Here is a 19,219-nt window from a genome sequence, read left to right on the forward strand (position 1 = left end):
TCTGTGATGTTATTGCCATGTGAGAGATGAGGAAGAGGGTTATGCCTATTCTGTCACCCAGCACTTCAGCAGCTAGGCTGGTTCTGGCACCCAGAACTGGGGCATCTAGCTGAGGTGCAGGCTGAAGCTCCAGCTGGAGGTTCAGAGAGGAGCCCTGTGGGAGGTGATCACATCATGTTTCGAAACAAGAGCTAGAATATCTATAATTTCCCACAAGGAGTGCAAAATACATAGATAGAAATAAATAAGAGGTCACTGAAGAGGAAAAGTATTCTGATGGGTTACGGCAGTCAGATGGCAGCAGGGCTGCTGCAAGGAGCTGCCCTCATGGCCAAAGGCTTTTGAGGGGCACCTCGCACCTGCTCAGGGACCTGGACTAAACTCTCTCTCTCTTTTGGCAATATTGTCTATCTGTTTTGAAAGAAAAACCACTCTGATCTAAGCCAGCCAGCTTTTTATGACTGTTTCTCATTGCACAGCATTGGCTGTAGGCTCCTTCCCTCTCCTTTGCTCTGGGCTTGCTGCAGAGTGAGGGAAGGAGTTGGTGGCCTCTGTGATGTGGTTTTCATCAGGGCACTGAGAGACACAGCTGTTAAAAACCTTTTAAAGAAACTATATATATATATATTTCTCTATCAGTTTGCTTTTGCATGTGCCTAATAACATGGCCCTTAGAAAGTAATTTGGATTAATTAGAGTGTCCAGGCGCTTTTTGTGATAAAGACGTGCTGAGTAAATGATCCAGAGTCCAGAATCATCTACCCAGCTTGTGAAGTTTAAGTCTGGAAATTATTCTCCCCTAAGTATTTGTCTTTCTAGCTGCATTTCTGTTATTAAATTTGTTTTCCCACAAGTTAGATAAGAAGAACTGTAATTATTTAGCTGGCAAGCTTAATGTTGAGGTGAAGAAAGCCAGTGAAGGTAGAAGTGAGATTGCCTCATGTTTTTCCTGTAATAATACATAAATATTTATATACATGTAAAATTACATGGTGATGATGCTCTTTTTAAAAGGCCAGAGATGAAATATAAGGAAATAAAAGGTATAGATATTCATTGAAGCATCTCTGTGCCCTATAACTCTTGTCTATGTAGTCGAAGAAATGTCAAATGCAGATTTCTCCCATAATTGCAATCTTTTCTCACTTACATCTCCTCTTGCCACATTTTCTTGCTCTCTTTTATGCCTAAAGTCTGTGTCCTGAAGGACCTTGATCAGTTTCTTATGCTCAGAGGATGTAACAGACCTTTTTACTCATGGTAGTGTTTATTTTGGATTATAGAAAACATGAAATCAAAGGCAGTGTAAATACAATCCTGCAATCTCCCTAGTGAAGCCATTCCTGCACCCAGGGTCATCACTGTGTCCCTACAGAAGCCCTTCTGGAAGCTTCCAAAGCAATATTAAATGCTGCCTGTGACTGTCTTGCTTCAAAGGAGTTGATGTTTGACCTTGTGGATGAGGAAGGGGAAGCTTTTGCTGTCTGAGCTCTTGTCTTGGCGGTCCCTGCCTCTCCCTCTGCCTCCCACCCAGTCTTTGGGGGATAAGAAGGTGATAACTTGGGTGTAAAGCTGAGGAAAAAGTTGCAGACATCAGTCAGGCAGTGGAAGGGAACTGTCCAGGAACATGGGGGGCTTGTACCTAGGAGGAGCTCTCAGAAGGCAGTGGCTGCAAAGGTCAATATGCTGGTTGCACCTTGATGGGAGGTGAATGATGTACCTAAGGGGAGAGTTTACAGGAGAGCTGGAGAGGGACTGGTACAAAGACGTGGAGTGACAGGACAAGAGGTGACAGGCTTCAAACTGAAAGAGAGCTTAGATTTGCTATTAGGAAGAAGCTCTTCCCTGTGAGGGTGACGAGGCAATGGGACAGGTTGCCCAGAGAGACTGTGGCTGAAAGTTTAACTTTACAGCGAGTTGTAAATTGATACTTAATAGAGATAAATGGACAGATTGGAAATGTGTTACTCTGTAAAGACAAGAAGGCCATAGGCTTTATTCTCCTTGGCTACAAGACAGCCTTCTGTGTTGAAAATTTAGGAATAAATATTCAAATCACAACCTTATTTTCCTCAGCAGAAATGCAATTAGGAGATAGGCTCAGATAGGAGCTCGCCCGCTCTCACGGACTCTAATAACTGAGCTGTGCAGGGCAATTGTTGCACTCTGCAATCTGTTTCTGCTGCAGTGGGTCTGTGTGTGGCTCTGTTTGCCTGGTACTCTCAGAAAACTGTGTTGTGCTGTTGAGCTTTTCTGTATTCCAGCCTGTCTGCTGAGCGAGCCTTTGCTGTCACCGTCTTTATCTCGGGCTACTCTCAAAATCAATGAGATTTATATGTGCAGATTAAAACCCTTTTAAAATATGCATAGACAATATAAGGTTCAATTATGTGTTTGCCATGAATGAGGCAATGTGTATACATAAATAAAGCATAAAAGCTGCTTTGCTGTGTTTATCTCCTGGTTCTGATTTATTGTCGAAAGGATTGCAGTTTGTGAGTCCGTGTTTGGATTGTGAGCTCCAGTTGCTGCAAGCACATTGGTGCTTACATAGAGACTTGGTGTACATGCATCACTCTGCTCACTGTGCCTGACTTCTCAGCTTTTGCAAATGCAGACAGTGCATGGGAAGGGTGTGCATAAAAAGTGAAGGAAACACATCTACCTACAGCCATCATGTCCTGTAGCTGAGCATAGGGCACGTTTGGACTCTGGTTCTCTGCTCAGCACTTCTTTGAACCATTGAAATGACCCTTCTGAGATTTCCTTGCTTGCTATAAACCTGCATGCAGCAGGAGAAAGGCTCCAGTCCTCAAGGGGTTACTTTTTAGCATCTAAAAGATGTTGAAGCATGTGTTCAGATGTGTAAGAGGCAGCTGTGCCCTCTGTCTCCCTCTGTATTCAAGACTTGGAAAGTCTTGATGTCAGTCTATCTAAAGTGCGAACCTACTTAAGACAGCACCCTGTCCCATTCCCAGGCACCTGATGGGTTAGGCAGCCATTAATCTTATTCAGTGTGGTACAAATGCAGTTGCATTTTGACACAAGTTATTTTGTTATCTGTAGCATTTAATGGACAGACCTTGGTTTGTTGCCTGTGAAATACCACTGCCTGTTTTATCTGCTGGAGATATCACTTATGCTATCTCAGGCTGTGTGTGATAGGAGTAAACAACCCCAAAAGTAGATTTAGCCTTAGAATAAACGAAAAGAATAAAGAACATGCCTCTTCTAAACTTGTTCATGCTTTCTCTTTCATGCAGTATCTTTGTAATTATGTTTTAGACATTGCGGTGTGTCGTGGGATAAAAGTGTGACAGGATATCCATATATATTACTTGTAGGCTGAATTTTAATCACAGCATGAGGTTGAAAAGACTATTGCTGCATAAGCAGCTTTGTTGTATCATATGATTATAAAAATATGGCCATTAGAAAGGTTACAGGGTCCCTGTACTCCCATCACCTTCCTTGAGTTCAGCCAAAAATTGCCTTGAAGTATTAGCTCGTAATAGACAAGATCCTTTGATGCTTTGTTAAGATTTCAAATTACCTCTAGCAGAGGACCATCTATTATTTTAATGCTGCTCTCAAGCTTTCATTCTATCAGGGCTGCAGTTAAAATATGAAGAGCTGTGCATTCTTGCATTGCAATGGATGGGCCATCACCTCTGATATTTTAACTGATGTATCCTAGGAGGAATATTCTAGTTAGTATTGCAAAATCAATGAATATGCACTAGTGTATATATAAATGTGCTGTGCTGGTCATATCTCATCCACAGGACCTGCAATCCAGTAAAGCTTTATCGCCTTGAGAGCTTATGAGCAAGCCAGGTAAAACTCTGAGCAGGTTAAAATACTTCACTTAAAAACATTAAGTGCTGAAGTTCTGTAACAGTGCTCGTTCCTCTGTCTTTATTGTCAGTCATCTCTCTGTTGCAGTAGATGAATATTTCTGTTTGCAGGTGGGAGCTGTAAGAGGTTCCCTGTCACTTGCATATATGTGTGTTGTGTCAGCTGGGGGAAATTTTGGCTTCTTGTCTGTCTGTACATATCTGTATGGCAGGGAGGACAGACCCAGCCTGACTGGGGGAAGGAGCTTGTGCCTCTACCTGCCCTCACCAGGGCATGTGCATGTGCATCTCTGTGATGCACAAAGGGATGGGGGAGTTTGAAGTCTGCCAGTCCTTCATGTGCATCGTGGCCCAGGCTGCACAGCCCATGTGCTGCTGGAGGGAGGGACTGCTGGCTCCAGGGAGGCTGTCCTCAAAAGGAAGAAGCATCTTTAGGTACCTAGGGCTAGAAATAACAACAATAAGGTAAAAATTGAACTTTGAATTGAATACTATTATATTAAAATGTAGATAAGGAAAGTCAAAGTATAAGCAACATAAGCACAAACTGGTTTCACTTCTGAGAAGTGATCACTTAGAAGTGGATGTCTCTGTGGGCACACAGATGCAACTTTGTGCCCAAAGAGGAATTTGTGCATGCAAATCAGACAAGTGTGGAGCTAAAAAGCCTTTTCCATTTCAGTGGGACTTCAAACACTGATTTCTGGTCATTTTTTTCAAGGCATGTTTTGAAACAAAGCAAGTGACAAAATATGTTAATTTACTGCAAAATGAACGCCTCAGATGATAGAGGTTGGTGTTGCAAACACCAGTAATACCTGCAAACAAAAGGAACCCATTCTTCATGTTGTGGGTGTGCTGTAACACAACAGCTAAGAAACAGTGAAGAACACCATGTCTTTTGATACACAGGGGAAGGTATTTTTGTCTCTTAGAGGAGTAGTCTTCAATATGTACGAAGCTTTTGTGCCCAAGCTCTGGCATAGACTGGGGTTTTCATTTAAGTCATTCTCTAAAGGACACAAAGTGAAAGAACAGTCCAATTCCACTCGGACTTCACCTATTTCTGAAACCTATTTCAATATTGCTGTACAGTATTGACAGCAGTGTTGAAATCCTATTCTACCTTCCTCAAAGGTGTTCTATTTTTGTAGTAGCTGTACAGTGGGAACTGTGCTTTTTGGCACAGCTTGGCCCAAAGGTTTGAATGAATTATTTTCAAGAGTTGGAATTGGTTCATAGACCTTATTCAAAGGAGTTTGATTATAAAGAACGCTCTTTGCCCATGGAGAAGGTTATTAGACTGTTAATTGCAAGAAAAATGCGCTTATTGGAGCTGTAAATCATAAAACAGACAGCAAAGTAGGTTATACTTGTATTGCTGCTTCATGCCTTGATTTGCATCTCCATTTGCTGTAGGTCTCTGCTCAGGTTTTCAGTGGATATGTGTTTCATATGAAGGTAATGTAGGTGGCCTTGCCTTAGGGGCAAAACCTGGAATTGCAGCCTGTGCTTTGTCCTTCCTCCCCACTTCACTCCTACTGCATGCTAGGAAAGTGTGACTGATATGACTTTGCTTCTCTGGTTTATTGATTCAAGTGTTTTTCCTGTCTTGTGGTGGTGTGGAAGGGCCAGGACTAACTCTCTGGTCAGGTGGGAGAGGTTAAAGTGCCTGCAGGCACAAGGAATGGAGGAACTTTGACGGGAAGAGCTTTTTTCTAAATGTCATTGATGCCTGCAGAGGGAGAGCAGTGAGCCTGGGGGGTCATTGTAAATTGACTCAGTACAAGAATCTGTAGATCTCAGCCACTTGGAATACATGTAGCGAGACACAGGTATCTGTCTTCGTGTGCCGGAGACAAAGTATTGATAGGCAATTATTAATCTGCAGTAGGTAAACGTGTTGAGGCAGGTGTTGTGTCCTCCTTTATTAGAAGGACAGTATGAAGTTACAGCCTTAGAAGGAGAGAAGATGCTGCTTGCTGTGCTAAGGCTTTCATTAAAATTGTGGGTCCTGGCTTCAAGCCATCCAGCCAAGCATCTTTCAGCAGTTAAAAGCTAAGAGATGCCTTCCCATTTTGCATCTACGGAAGCCCAAACTGTGGACGTCACAGGTAGACCTAGTTCTAGGCACAGGTCATCAAGATGAAACCGAGACACTTTGTGTTCTTAGACACCTCTCATTTTACTCTCTAGCTGTAATTTTTTTTCTTGCTGCTTTCAGTTTGAGTTGATAAAGTGCTCCCATGAGCCGTGTGGACAGTACTAATTGCTGTAATTATTGTTCCCTTAATTGCTACAATTATTTCTTTCTAGAGTAATTCATGAGACTACTTCCTTGTTCTAGAAAAGGAGGCAGGAGAGACCGTGTAGCTATGGAATATACTCTCAGCTTGCCAGTATTATTCAGGGCATCTTTCCACTTCAGTGCTATGACAGTGATGCTAGGGATGAAGGTTGATTGGACTGGCTTTCCCTCTTCATTCCCCTCCAACAATCTGCATGGAGCTTCTAATGTTTGCTCATTATGTATTGCAGCTGAAGTGTGTGCTGCACAGCAGGACGATTCAGTGACATGAAATTGCAGATAACCTCTCCCTGCAGTTCCCTGTGTTTTGTCAGTCCATTACCAGCCCTGATTCTACTTTTTTCTCCTATCACCATCACTCTTGAATCACCTGATACTGAGAGGTCCACACAATGGTGGCCTCATCCAGTTTTTCGTTGGTGATTTGTCAAGCACACCTGTAGTTCTCTGTAAGGATGGGATTTTGCCATCCCACTTGAAAATTCCCACCAAACAAAAGAAACTTAGGTGGGGCTTGGGAGCTCTGACGAAGGTCCTCAGCTGCAATTACTGAGCACTTGGAAGATATCTCCTTTGAAATGCTCTGGAAAGTGGGATTTACTCTTATTGCTTGCCATGTTAATAGTCCTTGTGGTCCATATGTTCAAGTAGAGAGAAGACTCTTTCACCTATTAGTCAAAGCCATCATGTTGGACAAGTAGTGTGGGATGGAGTGGTGAGGTTTGGTGGAATGGGCCAGCTTGGATACAGGCAACAGTCATGCACATGAGTAATTGATTTGGTTTATTTTCCGAGTGTTTCTTCTGTCGCTCTTGACAATGTTTCCGCTTCATTAGATGTACTTCTCCTACTCCAGGCTCGCCTTCCCGTTTGTATTTGATGTTGTTTGTATTTGTATTTCTGTACCTTATGAAATATCTCTCCAATTCCCTTGTAGGTGATTGTGTTTCTCTCTAATACATCATTAGGAATTCACCATGGGCTAGCAGAGGAGAGGTGGTGCTGAGAGCAAACAGGACCTTGTTTGAACACCGGTAGCTTTAGTAATTGGTAAACAGAGTGAGAGAAACGGAGGTGAACTCTAAATAGATTAGTGGCTTTCAAAATTCTCTGTTACACAAATGCCCTTCTTCAGATGTGCTGCTTTTGTTCCCTGCTCTTGTGCTGTAACTTTTGCACGCAGCAACAGGTTTGGCGTGTTTGAACACCTTGCAGGCTGTGCAGAGCTGCACAGGGGTAATTCCTGGTGCTCATAAAATTGATCTATGTGAAAACTTCTTTCTGTTAATTGTTTTGCCTTGTTTTCTCGCTGTCAACATTTTATTCCTGAGTATAAAAAACAGCTTGAAATGCACTACTTCTAAAATTTCATCATAAAACATAATAAGGAGGGATTATTGAGGCACTAGAGAAGGATTTGTTCTCATCAACCGTTGGGAATATTATTCTTTAGTCTTTTAAGAGCCCTAGAGCAAGAATTGCAGTAATGTTTGTTTTCATATGCACCTTTCAGGACAGAAATAGGGCACATGCTGCTAGATTGACACCTTGAAAAAAACCACCCAAAGCTAGGGATTTAGCTGTTTGGTTCTTGGAAGGGCTGATGAGGAGAACAAAAGACAGAGATGTTCTTTGTTTTACAAGCTCCCTCTGCTCCATGAGCTGGCCCCACGTGCCACACAGCCACCCGCTGCTGTGGGGCGGGGGGGGGGGGGGAGAACAGAGGCTGTTGCGTCACCCCTCTGATGTCAGCTCCTGATGAAATGGAGTCAACTTGGATTTTTCCCCTCCAGCCAAGTGGAAATCAGCAGGAAGATTTGTTCCTATTGCCTTCATAAGCTTTGAGTCACAATCTGAGCTCATTTTGTATCCTGGGCAAAACTCCCCTCCTGTTCGGGGAAAAGATATATCAAAATATCAAAAAAGCATAGGGGAGTTTTGCCCCAGAGAAAGCAACTAGTGAGAAACTTCAAATAAGTTTCATTCAAGGCAATGAAAGCAACTCTGTGCAGTTTCAGGATGCTGAAGCTGTTTGTTATGCGATTGGAGATGTAAATTGTTCACAAAGAGGAGTTTGTACTAAGTGACGGTTAAACCCTGACGTGATAAATTTCTCCATGAATAAAATCTCAGACCAAAACGGATTCAAGGTTGTTAGTCATCCATCAGTTCCCATCAAAGAGTTTTGCAGCCAAGTGAAAAGTCTTGTGGAGTCTCCTTTGTGTAGAAGTGAGGTTATTGGCAGGACCGTGCCGTTTGTGTAGACTGACACTGTGCTGCCAAAGGAGACGAGTTCGAGAGGCTCCATCAAAGTCGGGTGGGTGTTTGCTCCATTGTCAGGAAATCATGTCAATAAAACTTAATAGGAAGTTGAGAGTAAAAATGCAGCAAACTGTGAAGTTATTGTTAGCCTGGTGGGAGCTCATTAATATCTCAACAGGTATACTCATGCATTATCTTAATTGCACGCGGTCCTTAGGGAAACGGCCTTTTCCATCGCTCTCTGACTCCTGTCATTTGGTGAGTTGGGTTCAGCTGCACCATTTTATTAATCTTTTAATGAGCTACTGAGGAGATGTAGCCTAACTCAATCACACTTGAAGTAGCACAGTAGCAGTAATTATTTTGATGGTTCCCCTGATTTACGAGGTTCTGGGCTGTGCAGGTGAATCGACAGAGCCAGGCAGAGGCGGTGAGGGTGTGGGCAGCAAGCACACTGCTGCTGGCACTCACTGCAGCTTCAGAGAGAGCTGGTTTCTCTCCTGGTGCTGGAGAGAACAACTTCTGTGGTTCCAGTTGAGACACTGGGCTATTAGGAAGATGCTCACCACTTTCTGTCATTTCACTTGGAAAGAAGAGTCTGTTGAACGGTGAGAGGAAGATGAGGAGGAGGAGGAGGGATGAGGCAAGACTACAAAACAGTTCAAAATGAAGCATTTGACTTGGAAACACTCAGTTCCAAACCTGATGTTTGAAGTTGGTTGATGTTGCAAAGAATGACTTGGGAGACCATCAGAGAGCCGTGTTGGTCCTCGGTGTGTTTTCTGCTGTGGCTGTCGGTGCAGCTGCTCACAAACAAGCCCTGCTTTTCAGGCCAGACAGCCCAGCATGATCAGAGAGGGCTTTTCATTAAAAGAAGAATATGAAATAAATGAAGAATAATGCTCATTGTTAAATATAAATTAACATTAATTAATCACTGACTAATGCAATGTTCCCAACATTAATCATTCACTCTCGCTGCAGTTGGAAGATCAGCCAGGCAAACGACATGCGAACCTCCAGAGTGTGATGTTTGCTGTAGTCCTGTAAACACGACAGCTGCCTCCAGGACAATCTGCCTCCCACCTCAGCCATGTGCTTACTCATCTGCCAGCACCCCGGTGTCCTGCAGAAAGCTCCAGCTACCACTGTGTTGTCTTGTGCTGCTGAAGGCTCAGGCAGGAGAGCTCTTCTGAAAAGGCTGGCTGCTATGCCGTACACAAAGGAGGAGCACAGGCTTTTCCTCCTCACAGCCTTGCTGTATAAGGGCCAGGGGGGACTTTTATCCCTTGTTCTCCATGAATCACAACTCTTCTGCCAAGATGTTAGAGCCATTTGGAACGATGACTATAATTCCCTCGAGCTTTTTGATGTTTCAGAACAGAAAATAGGAAAAATGTGATTGAAGAGAAAGCTCACTCCTCGAAGCTGAAGTTCTGGATGTGAGGTATCCCTGACAGACAGCAGATTTCACCAAAATGAAGGGAAAAGATTTATCTGGTTAATTTAAAAAAACAAACAAGCCCACCTCATTTGAAATGCTCTGTGGGGTGATCCTGACATGAAGTCGTTGTAATGCCTGCTGGGTTTGTTGACATCCTAGTTCTTCCCACAGCAGCAGGACCTGATGTCTCAAACTGGACCCTTGCAGGACAAAAAAGTGAATGAGTTTGACTTAAGAGGAGGAGTGGTATAAATAAAGACTTGTGAAAACAGAGAACAGCTGTAGGGAAGGGAGAGCCCAAACCTTTTTATTTGGGTGCTGTCTATTTAGTGTGTCAGTTGTGTGAAGTGAGTAAACTCCCTACTTTTTGTGTGGTCAGAGCATGGTGCAGGTCAAGCATTGCTCTCAGATGGATTTTGTATGCAAACCTGAACCCTATCAGCTGCTTTCAAAACCAGACCAGAAAGAAAACTGTCAGTGATTGGTACATCTGAGAAGACATTTAAGGGACACATGAGGTAGCATTAGGACTGCATTTAAGGTCACCTTTACTGCTCAGACATCTCTGGCATTGCAGGAAAACCCATTTTGTGTTTCATTCCATCTTTGTGCATGAGCAGGAAGCTTCCTATTCAGCACCTTTCAGCAGTGCTAAACAATGGCTTCGCAGACTGATGAGGATGGAGAAGAGTTTGCTATTAAATGTCCACCTATTTCACTGTGGGTTTGTGCGAATAGCTTTACTGAGGGTTTTTGCTGCATCTTTAAGTTGGAAATCCAGTCTGTGTGCATCCATCCACTGCCCTTCTGCCCCCTGGGGCAGGAGGTTTGTGTGCATGTTGTGAACTGGGAGGCTGGAGATGCTCCAGCCTCCTGCCTCAAGGGACAGCTCTGAACCAGACTTGAGGATGAATTTTGTGATCAGATATTAATCAAATTATAGCCCTTCTTGTTGTCCTTGGCCCCCACTCATCCTTCTCCCATGGTGAGACCATCTGCTTCTTTATAAACAGAGGACAGTGACATTTGGCCAGGGTAGGGTCTTGCTGAACTGGCTCAGTCCATTTCATTTTCAAGTGCACTTCACTGCTCCCAGGAGCTGCAGGTGCATGTCTGTGAGCTTACCTGGTGAGCAGCAGTGCATGTTGTCTTTTGGATGTTGGTCTGATAAGCACAAACACCGTGAAGAGGTCTCAGAGTGGAGAGGGTGCTTGGTGGTTGAGATTTGGCTGGGATTAACATGAGAATCTGAGAGAGGTTTGTCCACATCCAGCTGGATGGGAATGTTGAGAAAGGAAGAGAAGAAGAAAACTGGATGGTTAGATTTTAGCTGATGCAGACAGATGTTTGGTTTGGACATGTGGGATGCTCTGTGTGTGTGTGGGAAGACCTGTTGAAAGGGAAAACATCTTTTGTGGATGCCTGCAGCATGCTTTGACATACTGGACAAAGTTTGGCTCTAATGGCTGCAGTCTTTATTGTATCCCTTTATGGGCTTTTCTTCCCGTCTTCAGACAAAATGTTATGAAAATTCTCCTCCTCATACATAAAACTTTATGTTGCATTTAGATAACCTGCAAGAAATGTTGGTAAAAACCCCTTAATATATTCTTTCTATACTCCAAGTGCTAGAAACAGCCAGAAGTGATTAATATTTCATGGGCAGAGGAAAAAAGTAGAATAAAACCAACCCCAAAAGTTTCCCAAGTAATGTAAGTGATGGAGCACATTCTGTAAAAGCTCTCCTTTTGTAAAAGTGCTGAGTATGCTCGTTGTGCTGCTTAGTTGAGAAAGCAGTTGCTGGCAAGTTGGAATACAAATACTTGCCACAGATCTAGAAAAAAAAGATCTTATTTCATCCTTTTTTTTTTTATGAGTCAAAAAGCAGCCCAGCAGCAGTTGGCTGCCTCAGGGTGGCTCGATGTGTGTGGGGCTCTATGGTGTGTGCTGGATGTTTGTCTGACTAATAATGGGTAAACAGCACCCATGAAGTCAGCCTGGTTAACTGTTCCACTCTATATAATACCATCCAGTGAAGAGACGAATTAAGCTGATAAGCAACTGAGCAAGCTCCCTTAACTGCTTTGTACAGATGAGAAGAGAGAGATCCTAAAATGTCACCCATCATTTACTACAACAGCAATTGCAGGCACAGGCAAATTAGGAATTTAACTTGCATTTGACAGCCAGGGTGCCCAGCATTTTCTGTGCAACCCCAGTAGTTGGTGTTAGCTGAAAGTCATTCCTAAGGCAGATGAAAAATGAAGAAACCTGATGAATTGTTGCAATTGATCTATTTGTCTTTGAGAGTGGTCTCCCAGCTTTGCTGGCCCCCAGGTGAAACACTGAGCAAGTAAATGATGCAGCAGTGGCCAGCCGCACGCTGTGCTCTTCCCAGCAGCCTCAGTTTGAACTTGTTTAATTTTCTGTGACTGGAGCACTGGAAGGTCTTGCTGGCAATGTGCTGTCCACAAGCCACAGACCTAAAATAAATCTGGCAAGGCTCTGCAGATGGCTGCTGTCTTGCTTTCAGCTTGATTAGCCACCTCTGTGGTTGTAAAACCAGCGGGCGCACAAAGGAGGAACATGATGTATCCAAGGGAAAGGCTGCCAAAGGATGGGGGATTCAGTTCTCCAACATCTGCAGCGATGTCCTGAGCTCCTGCTGAAAGCTTGTTTGTTTAGGTCTAATAATTGCTAGCAAGTAAGAGTGGTACTGCACCTGGGACTGGATTCAGCATGCTCCCTGAGCAGGGTCCTGCTGGTGCTGGGCTCTAAGGAAGGGCCATGAGCTGTGTTTTGCTCTAGGCTGACGCTGAATGAAGCTAAAGAGATCTTAAGTCTTTGTGTGATGTTTTGTTGTGGTTGATGATGAATCAGGAGAGGTTACAAACAGAAATGTGTCCCAGCAAACGCTGTGGTATCTGATCATGTTGGGTGTTTTAGATGAGTTTTGTTATCTGCTGGGCCTTCAGCAGTAATTAATTTTGCTTGGCAAGTGTGCCTTTACTCTGCTGTACAAGTTGTGAATGTACACATAGGTGTACAGCTGTAGTAAGTACTCTGTGGAAAGGCTGTGTTTGCTCTCCTCTGCTACTAAACTCTGTGAGAACCAAAGTTGCAAAGCCCCTTGCAGTACTGAGCCTGGAGAAATTGAATGCTTTTTCTTCTGAGAAGGCAGGAGAGCTAATAAATACTTGCAAGAATGCTGTGCAAAGACAGAATATGAGAATGCAAAAAGATGCTTGTACTAAGGCATGAAATACTGACCTTTCTGCAGTCTGGAAGTCTCAAATCATTGTATATGATCATGTTTGTGTATATTGCAAATCTCTTTTTTTTTCCCTCCTTGGCATCTCAAGTGAGGATTATGGCAGGTTCCTGAATTTAAGGAGCAGTCCCAGGTTGTTACTCAAAGAATCCCATAATGGGTTTGGGGATTAACATACTGTCAGCTTGATAGCTGCTTAGGGACCTTTGTTATCCAGGAGAAAATAGCCCTGAACAATATTCTGGCCTCTCTCATAAACAGTAGCTGTGAGTCTTCAGCTGTGGGAAGGAAGAGTGACAGCTGGCTGGTCATGGTCAAGCAGAGTTTTAGGACAGAGCTGACTCGTGCCCGTGTTGGTTTTGTGGGTCAGAGATGCCCGTGCTCAGCAATCTTCCATGACTGTTCTCCATCAGAAAGAATAAGAAACAAACATCCTTTTGATTAAACCTGGAGTTGCAATTTAATGTTTAGGAGCTTCTTCATCCTCTGAAAACTGATGGAGGGTCCTTCTGGCTTTCAACCACAATGAAAGGTGTAGCCAGAAACATTCAGGATCCCAAATGACCTGGTGCCAGTAAACCAGGACACCAATGAAAAGGACATAGTGAGAAACCAGTTTGTGTGTGCTGGATTTGGTTCAGATTGCCTGAAAGGAAGAGATTATGCACATGCATGTATACAGCTGTTTGCAATTGATTGATGATTTGTGTGTGTGTCTTGAAGTCAATGAAAAGATTGTTTCTTTGACTTATACATTGGAAACGAACGTGGTGGAGCGCTCTAGCTGGATGTGAGGAAGATGAACCGAGGCTCAGCTGAAGCCAGCTGCTTTAGGCAAGTGCTGCAAGAAGTGCAATGAGTGTATGAACATGTGTATTTATCAGAAATTATTTTTCTCTACAGATCCCACAAATCAGTTATGCCTCAACTGCACCAGAGTTGAGTGATGACAGGCGCTATGATTTCTTCTCCCGTGTGGTTCCTCCAGATTCCTTCCAAGCACAAGCAATGGTGGACATTGTGAAAGCTTTGGGATGGAATTATGTGTCCACTTTGGCATCTGAAGGGAATTATGGAGAAAAAGGAGTCGAGTCCTTCATGCAAATTTCCAGAGAGGCAGGTAGGCAACGCCCGTCCACCCTCCAGAAAATGCTCTGCAAGTAATGAATGTTATCTTGTGCCAAATGCTGTCTTATTGTTCCAGGACATATATTGGATTCTAAAGTTGCTCCAGTTCCTTGCAATGACTCTGTAATGGCTCCTCTCATTCCTAAATTGCTTATGGAGTTTCAGAGAGTTTGAAACCTCAGTGGTTTTCAATCATTTCTGGAGAAAATAGAAAACCCCGAGTGTGATCAAGCTCCTCCCGTGCCACTGGATGGCATTAGATTCTGTTGGCATGGGTGGAAGATGGACTTGAAAATGCTGAGCTTTTATCTCTTCACAGCTAGAAATTCTGTGAGGCTGCTTGTTACCAGACATTGACTCGTGTTGTCCTACTGTTGTTCACCCTTCAGATTGCTGCCTGCTTTGTGTTGCTTTTCTTTAGCATTTCTCTTGACTAATTCAGTGGAGTCAATTCATAATCTTTTTTTCACCTAAAGGCTCACAGATTACTGGCCTGGGATATGGAGGCAAGAAACTCAGCAGTGCAGTGTGAGGTGTATATTTGCTGTGATGCATCATATTTTTCTCGTTACTGGTTTCATTTAGTGGTGTCCCAAGAAGGTCAAATTGTGTTGGACAGGGGCACTTGCCCATGAGAGGTGTTCCAAGGGAACAGGGAAATGCTGGGCTGAGCTTATGGTATTGAGTTGAACCTTAACAATAACCATGGCAGAAATCTCCAATCCTACAGCTTGGTTTCCTGTTCTAGTACAAAACACAGACAAGGACTGTCTTGAAGGTGTGGCTGCTGTGTCAGGGTGCTCATACCCTTATCCCCTGGACTTATTCTTCAAGGTAAATAGTTCCAAATTTCCCCCAGAGACACAAGAGGACTTTAGATGGCGCTGCAGGGAGTAGAGGTATAAATCCATGGCAAGCTGATGTAGAATCCAGAATCATAAAGGTTTGGAAATTGCAATGTTTAAAGATGATTCTTAATGCTGGTAAGCAAAAAGCAGCAGGTGATGCCATGGGTGATGTATGCAAGGCCCACGTCCAGAAGGCTTTCAATTGTATGTCATTGCATGAGAATAAGCGATGTTGTATTCAAAACTAACTCTGAGATGTCCCAGCCAATAGCTGCCCTGGCATTGCATTCAACAAACAGCACCACACAATCCTCAGGTCATTCCCTGGACTCCACAAGTGACCAGTCAGGTTGGTGCACGCCAGGAGTGGACTGGGATGCTGCACGACTGGTTCCACAGCACCTCCTCTGCTCCTGCCAACTGCCTGTGCTCTCTGCAAGGGGAGCAGCAGCTCTCCCACGTTGATGGATCACTTTTGGCAGCACAGTCCAAGGAGGGAGCAGAGAAGGCAGCTGCACTTAAAAGAAAGGGGCTTTAGAGAGAGGAATCCAGAATTGTTTCATTATGTTGATCTCACAGAAGGAACCTATATTTGCATAAGTTTGTCTGTTCGTTCAAATGCATATTTATGTGGTATTAAAGAAAATGGGTTTGGATTTAATACTGCAAGAAGTGACAAATGCCACTGTTCATTAGAATTTAAAATTGACTTTATTTGCAAATATCCACAGTTGCAAAATCATACCAGAAATGTGTTCTCTGTGGCAAGGACAAACTCTAGCTGAATAATACTGACTGTGTCATTTTCTGGCCCTTCTGTGGAATGAAGTTAATGACAGGAGCTGTTCATAGAGTCAACACGTAACTCAACATCCTTCGTAAAAGGCAAAGCATGAAACTGAAAGAATACCCTGCTTAAAACAGCTTTGCATGCAGAGTGATGCAGGTCACACCTACAAGATTAAGACACTAGCAAGGATAGTGCATAAACTTTCTTTCCTATAGGCAATGTTCCTTGTCTGGAGACTGGAATAATCCAATCCCTGGTGCTCTCTCTGATTCAGTGCAGCAGCTTTTTCTTCCTTGGGGCTGCACTGAATTCTTTTTGCTATACAGATAAAGCTTAGGTGAGGTTCTGAGGGGATTTAATATCTGTCAACAAGTTCCCTTGGTTTTTAAAACCCTGGGAAGTGTAAGAAGATTCTGTTGTCTAGGTATTTAATTGGAGCAGAGCTGCCTGGAGATGCAGGTCCTGAGCTGCAAGGGGAAATGGCACCTTGTCCCCCAGCTCCAGGGATCGGTTGTGACCATCCCTCAGCTGCTGTTTTGTGCAGGGCAGTCACATTGCAATGGGATTTATCCATGCTCTGGGGGAGATGATGTTGAGGGTGCAACAGTTTTGGGGCTCCTTTCCTTGTGCCTGATGTGGCTGTGTCTTGTTGGGGCCATGTTACGCTGAAGAAATGATTAACCAGGCTGTCAGGTGATGGCTGCAGTATCCAGAGCCTCCTGAGGAAACACTGTGAAGCAGTAATTTTACTGACACATAGCTGTGGTGTAGTTAGTAGTTCCTTTATCTGGTTAAAAATGTTTTGAGTGGTCAAGAGCTGTGTGAAAGCACGAGGTGAATAATCTCCCTGATGAGGAACAGAGAGATGGGAGGTTTCATGAGACAGAGGAGTGCCACCAACATCAGTTGCACTTCAAATATGCTTAAATGGGTCCAAATACGTGTGGCCTGGCTGAGATGTGTGACTCTGCAGTATCTTTGCAGCACCAGCCAAGCACAGCAACGTGCCATGTGTAACGCTGCAGGGACCAGGAGGGAGGGAGGGATAGGGGCACAGTTGTGATGATCCCATTGCTGCCATGCCAGCAGATGAACATGGTGCTTGGGGTGCCAATCAAAACTCACCCTGGTTAGAAAAGCCATGCCAGAAGCAACGGCAATGCAACAGCAGAGGGAGGAAGCTTTTTCCTTCATCAGATCAAGTTCTTCTGGCACTCAGGGAGGCTGTGGATTACCTCTTCTTCCCAACTCAGTGTACCCTGCTTAGATGTGGGGAGGATGGAGGACAGGAAAGGTATTTAGGTGGTAAGGCACATCTTAGCTCATTTTCCAGTTAGCTAAAGCATGTGATGTTCATCAGGACCAACTGTGCTATGCTTAAAGCATGATCCGTTTCATTTCTGGGTGTAGGCTTTGGTCTTCCTCAGGGTTTGGTTGCTGAGTGAGTTGCCACAGTTGCCTCCTCACAGCAGACATCAGAACCCAGCCAAGCTGCAGTGAGACTTGCAGAAACACCATGTCTGTGTGCATGCAGACTTGTTAACTCCCTTGATCTCCAGTGCAGGAGCCCAGCACACCAGTGAGTACAGAGACAAAGCGGTGGCACGCTGTAGCCTGGTGCAAATGAGGGGTTGCAATAGGTGCAAATATAGCTACAAGTTTTTTCAGCCCTGGCTTCTTCCTGCTGCCTGGGCTGTGGCAAGACCATGCAGCACTGGCTGCAGTTTGCTGTTTGAGAGCTTTCCTGGCTATAGGGATTGCAGAGCTGGCATCAGTCCTGCCTGCTCCCCAAGCCTCTTAGGATGAGCAGAGTTGGGTGAGGTGTCAGGGCAGAGGTCCTTGCCTTGGTTCTTGCTGCCATGGCCCTGTAGGACCATGGGCATCTGCCAGGAGCAGCCCTGGTGTGGAGCTCATGAGGCAAAGTTTGAGACACACCAGCAATAAAGGGCTGTTATTAGCTCTCAGCTCACTGCCTTGTATCTTTGGAGTAGAAAAGATGTAGCCTGTTGGTACTAGCACATTTATTCTCTGTGGCCTTGAGTCTGTAGTGAGATAATTATCCTAACTTCAGTGTTTTATCCAAACTTGTTTCTGGTTCAGCCAAGACCTGAGGAATTGTGAGGATGAGTAGAAAGTGCTATCCTTGCTTAGTTTTCAAATATGCTTTAGCATATAAAGCCTTTGCTTGATCCTTTGAGTTAATAATTCTTCACAAAGTGACTTTTATTATGAGTACTTCAAGCGAGTTTGAATATGTCATTGTGGCAGGAGATGAAGATTTGAAACATGCTCTGCAGTCTGTGGGATTAATAAATTAGGGGAATGGTCTAATTATGGAAAATCTAAAGGACAATTTCAGATTATTAATGAAACTACTGAATACTTGAATTTCAAAGATTAATTCATCTTTGATTTTTTTTAAAGATGAATCTGTGCCAGAAGGTTAATTGCTATCTGTAAGAAATTTATATATATATATTGAAGTCATTAGCAAAAGATCACTTGAATACCTCCTAACAGATAAATGAAAGATCTAGTATGCATTTATTCATCTTTTGCTTTACAAAAATCACCCATTTCACAGATGAGTACACTGGCTGCTTTGCTTGTGGAGACTTTGATGCTCACTCCACAGGCTGCAGCACAGATGCTGTAAGGAAGGGGATGCCTGGACCGTCGAACCCATCTGTCCACTACCTTTACCTCTTTCTTCTGCCTTTCCATAGCTTCCTTGTGTGACTTCATCTCAGAAATAAGCATCTTCATTCAGCAAAGCTGATTTTGAGCACAGTTCTTTGCACAAACTCTTGCACTGTACGGAGCAGCATGTTGGTAATGCAGAACCTTAATCTCCTGATTGAGAATTAGTTTAGATGATGATGATGTTCTCAGCGTTGGTAAGGACCAGAGGAAATATCCTGTAAAAGCATGTGAGCTAAAGACATGATAGAAAAGGATTAAAGCTCTTGTACCAGTGTGCTGATGTGATTCTATATACTGAAGTTTGTCCTGAAGACTCTGAGATGCTGCGGCGTGTTTGTTAAACGGCTGCCGTCACCTTGACGGAACAGAAGGCAGAGTAAACTTTAATCCACTTTAACCCAGGAAGCACAACGCTCACCACAGTCTCTTTATCTTCTTTTCTTCTTCTTCTTTTTTTTTTCCTGGAGATTTTTTTTGCATCCCTGTTTGTTTAATTCCTCTGTCTCCAGGATCCCTGAGAGCTGTGCAGGCGGCGCTTACGTAAGGGATGGCCCAGATGCGCTTGCTGTGGGAGCTGAATGGGCTCAGAGACAGATGAAACACCAAAA

General features: G+C 43.8%; 1 protein-coding gene across 1 annotated transcript in view; it reads left to right on the forward strand.

Moving 5' to 3' along the window:
- Positions 1 to 19,219, forward strand: part of GRM7 (glutamate metabotropic receptor 7) — a 247,709-nt gene that overhangs the window by 76,814 nt on the left and 151,676 nt on the right. The window contains exon 2 of the mRNA XM_062008216.1: positions 14,046 to 14,262. Coding sequence (XP_061864200.1) covers positions 14,046 to 14,262 — 217 coding nt within the window. The remainder of the gene's footprint in view (positions 1 to 14,045; positions 14,263 to 19,219) is intronic.

This window comes from Colius striatus, chromosome 15 (assembly GCF_028858725.1).
Source record: "Colius striatus isolate bColStr4 chromosome 15, bColStr4.1.hap1, whole genome shotgun sequence".
Taxonomy (NCBI): Eukaryota; Metazoa; Chordata; class Aves; order Coliiformes; family Coliidae; genus Colius; species Colius striatus.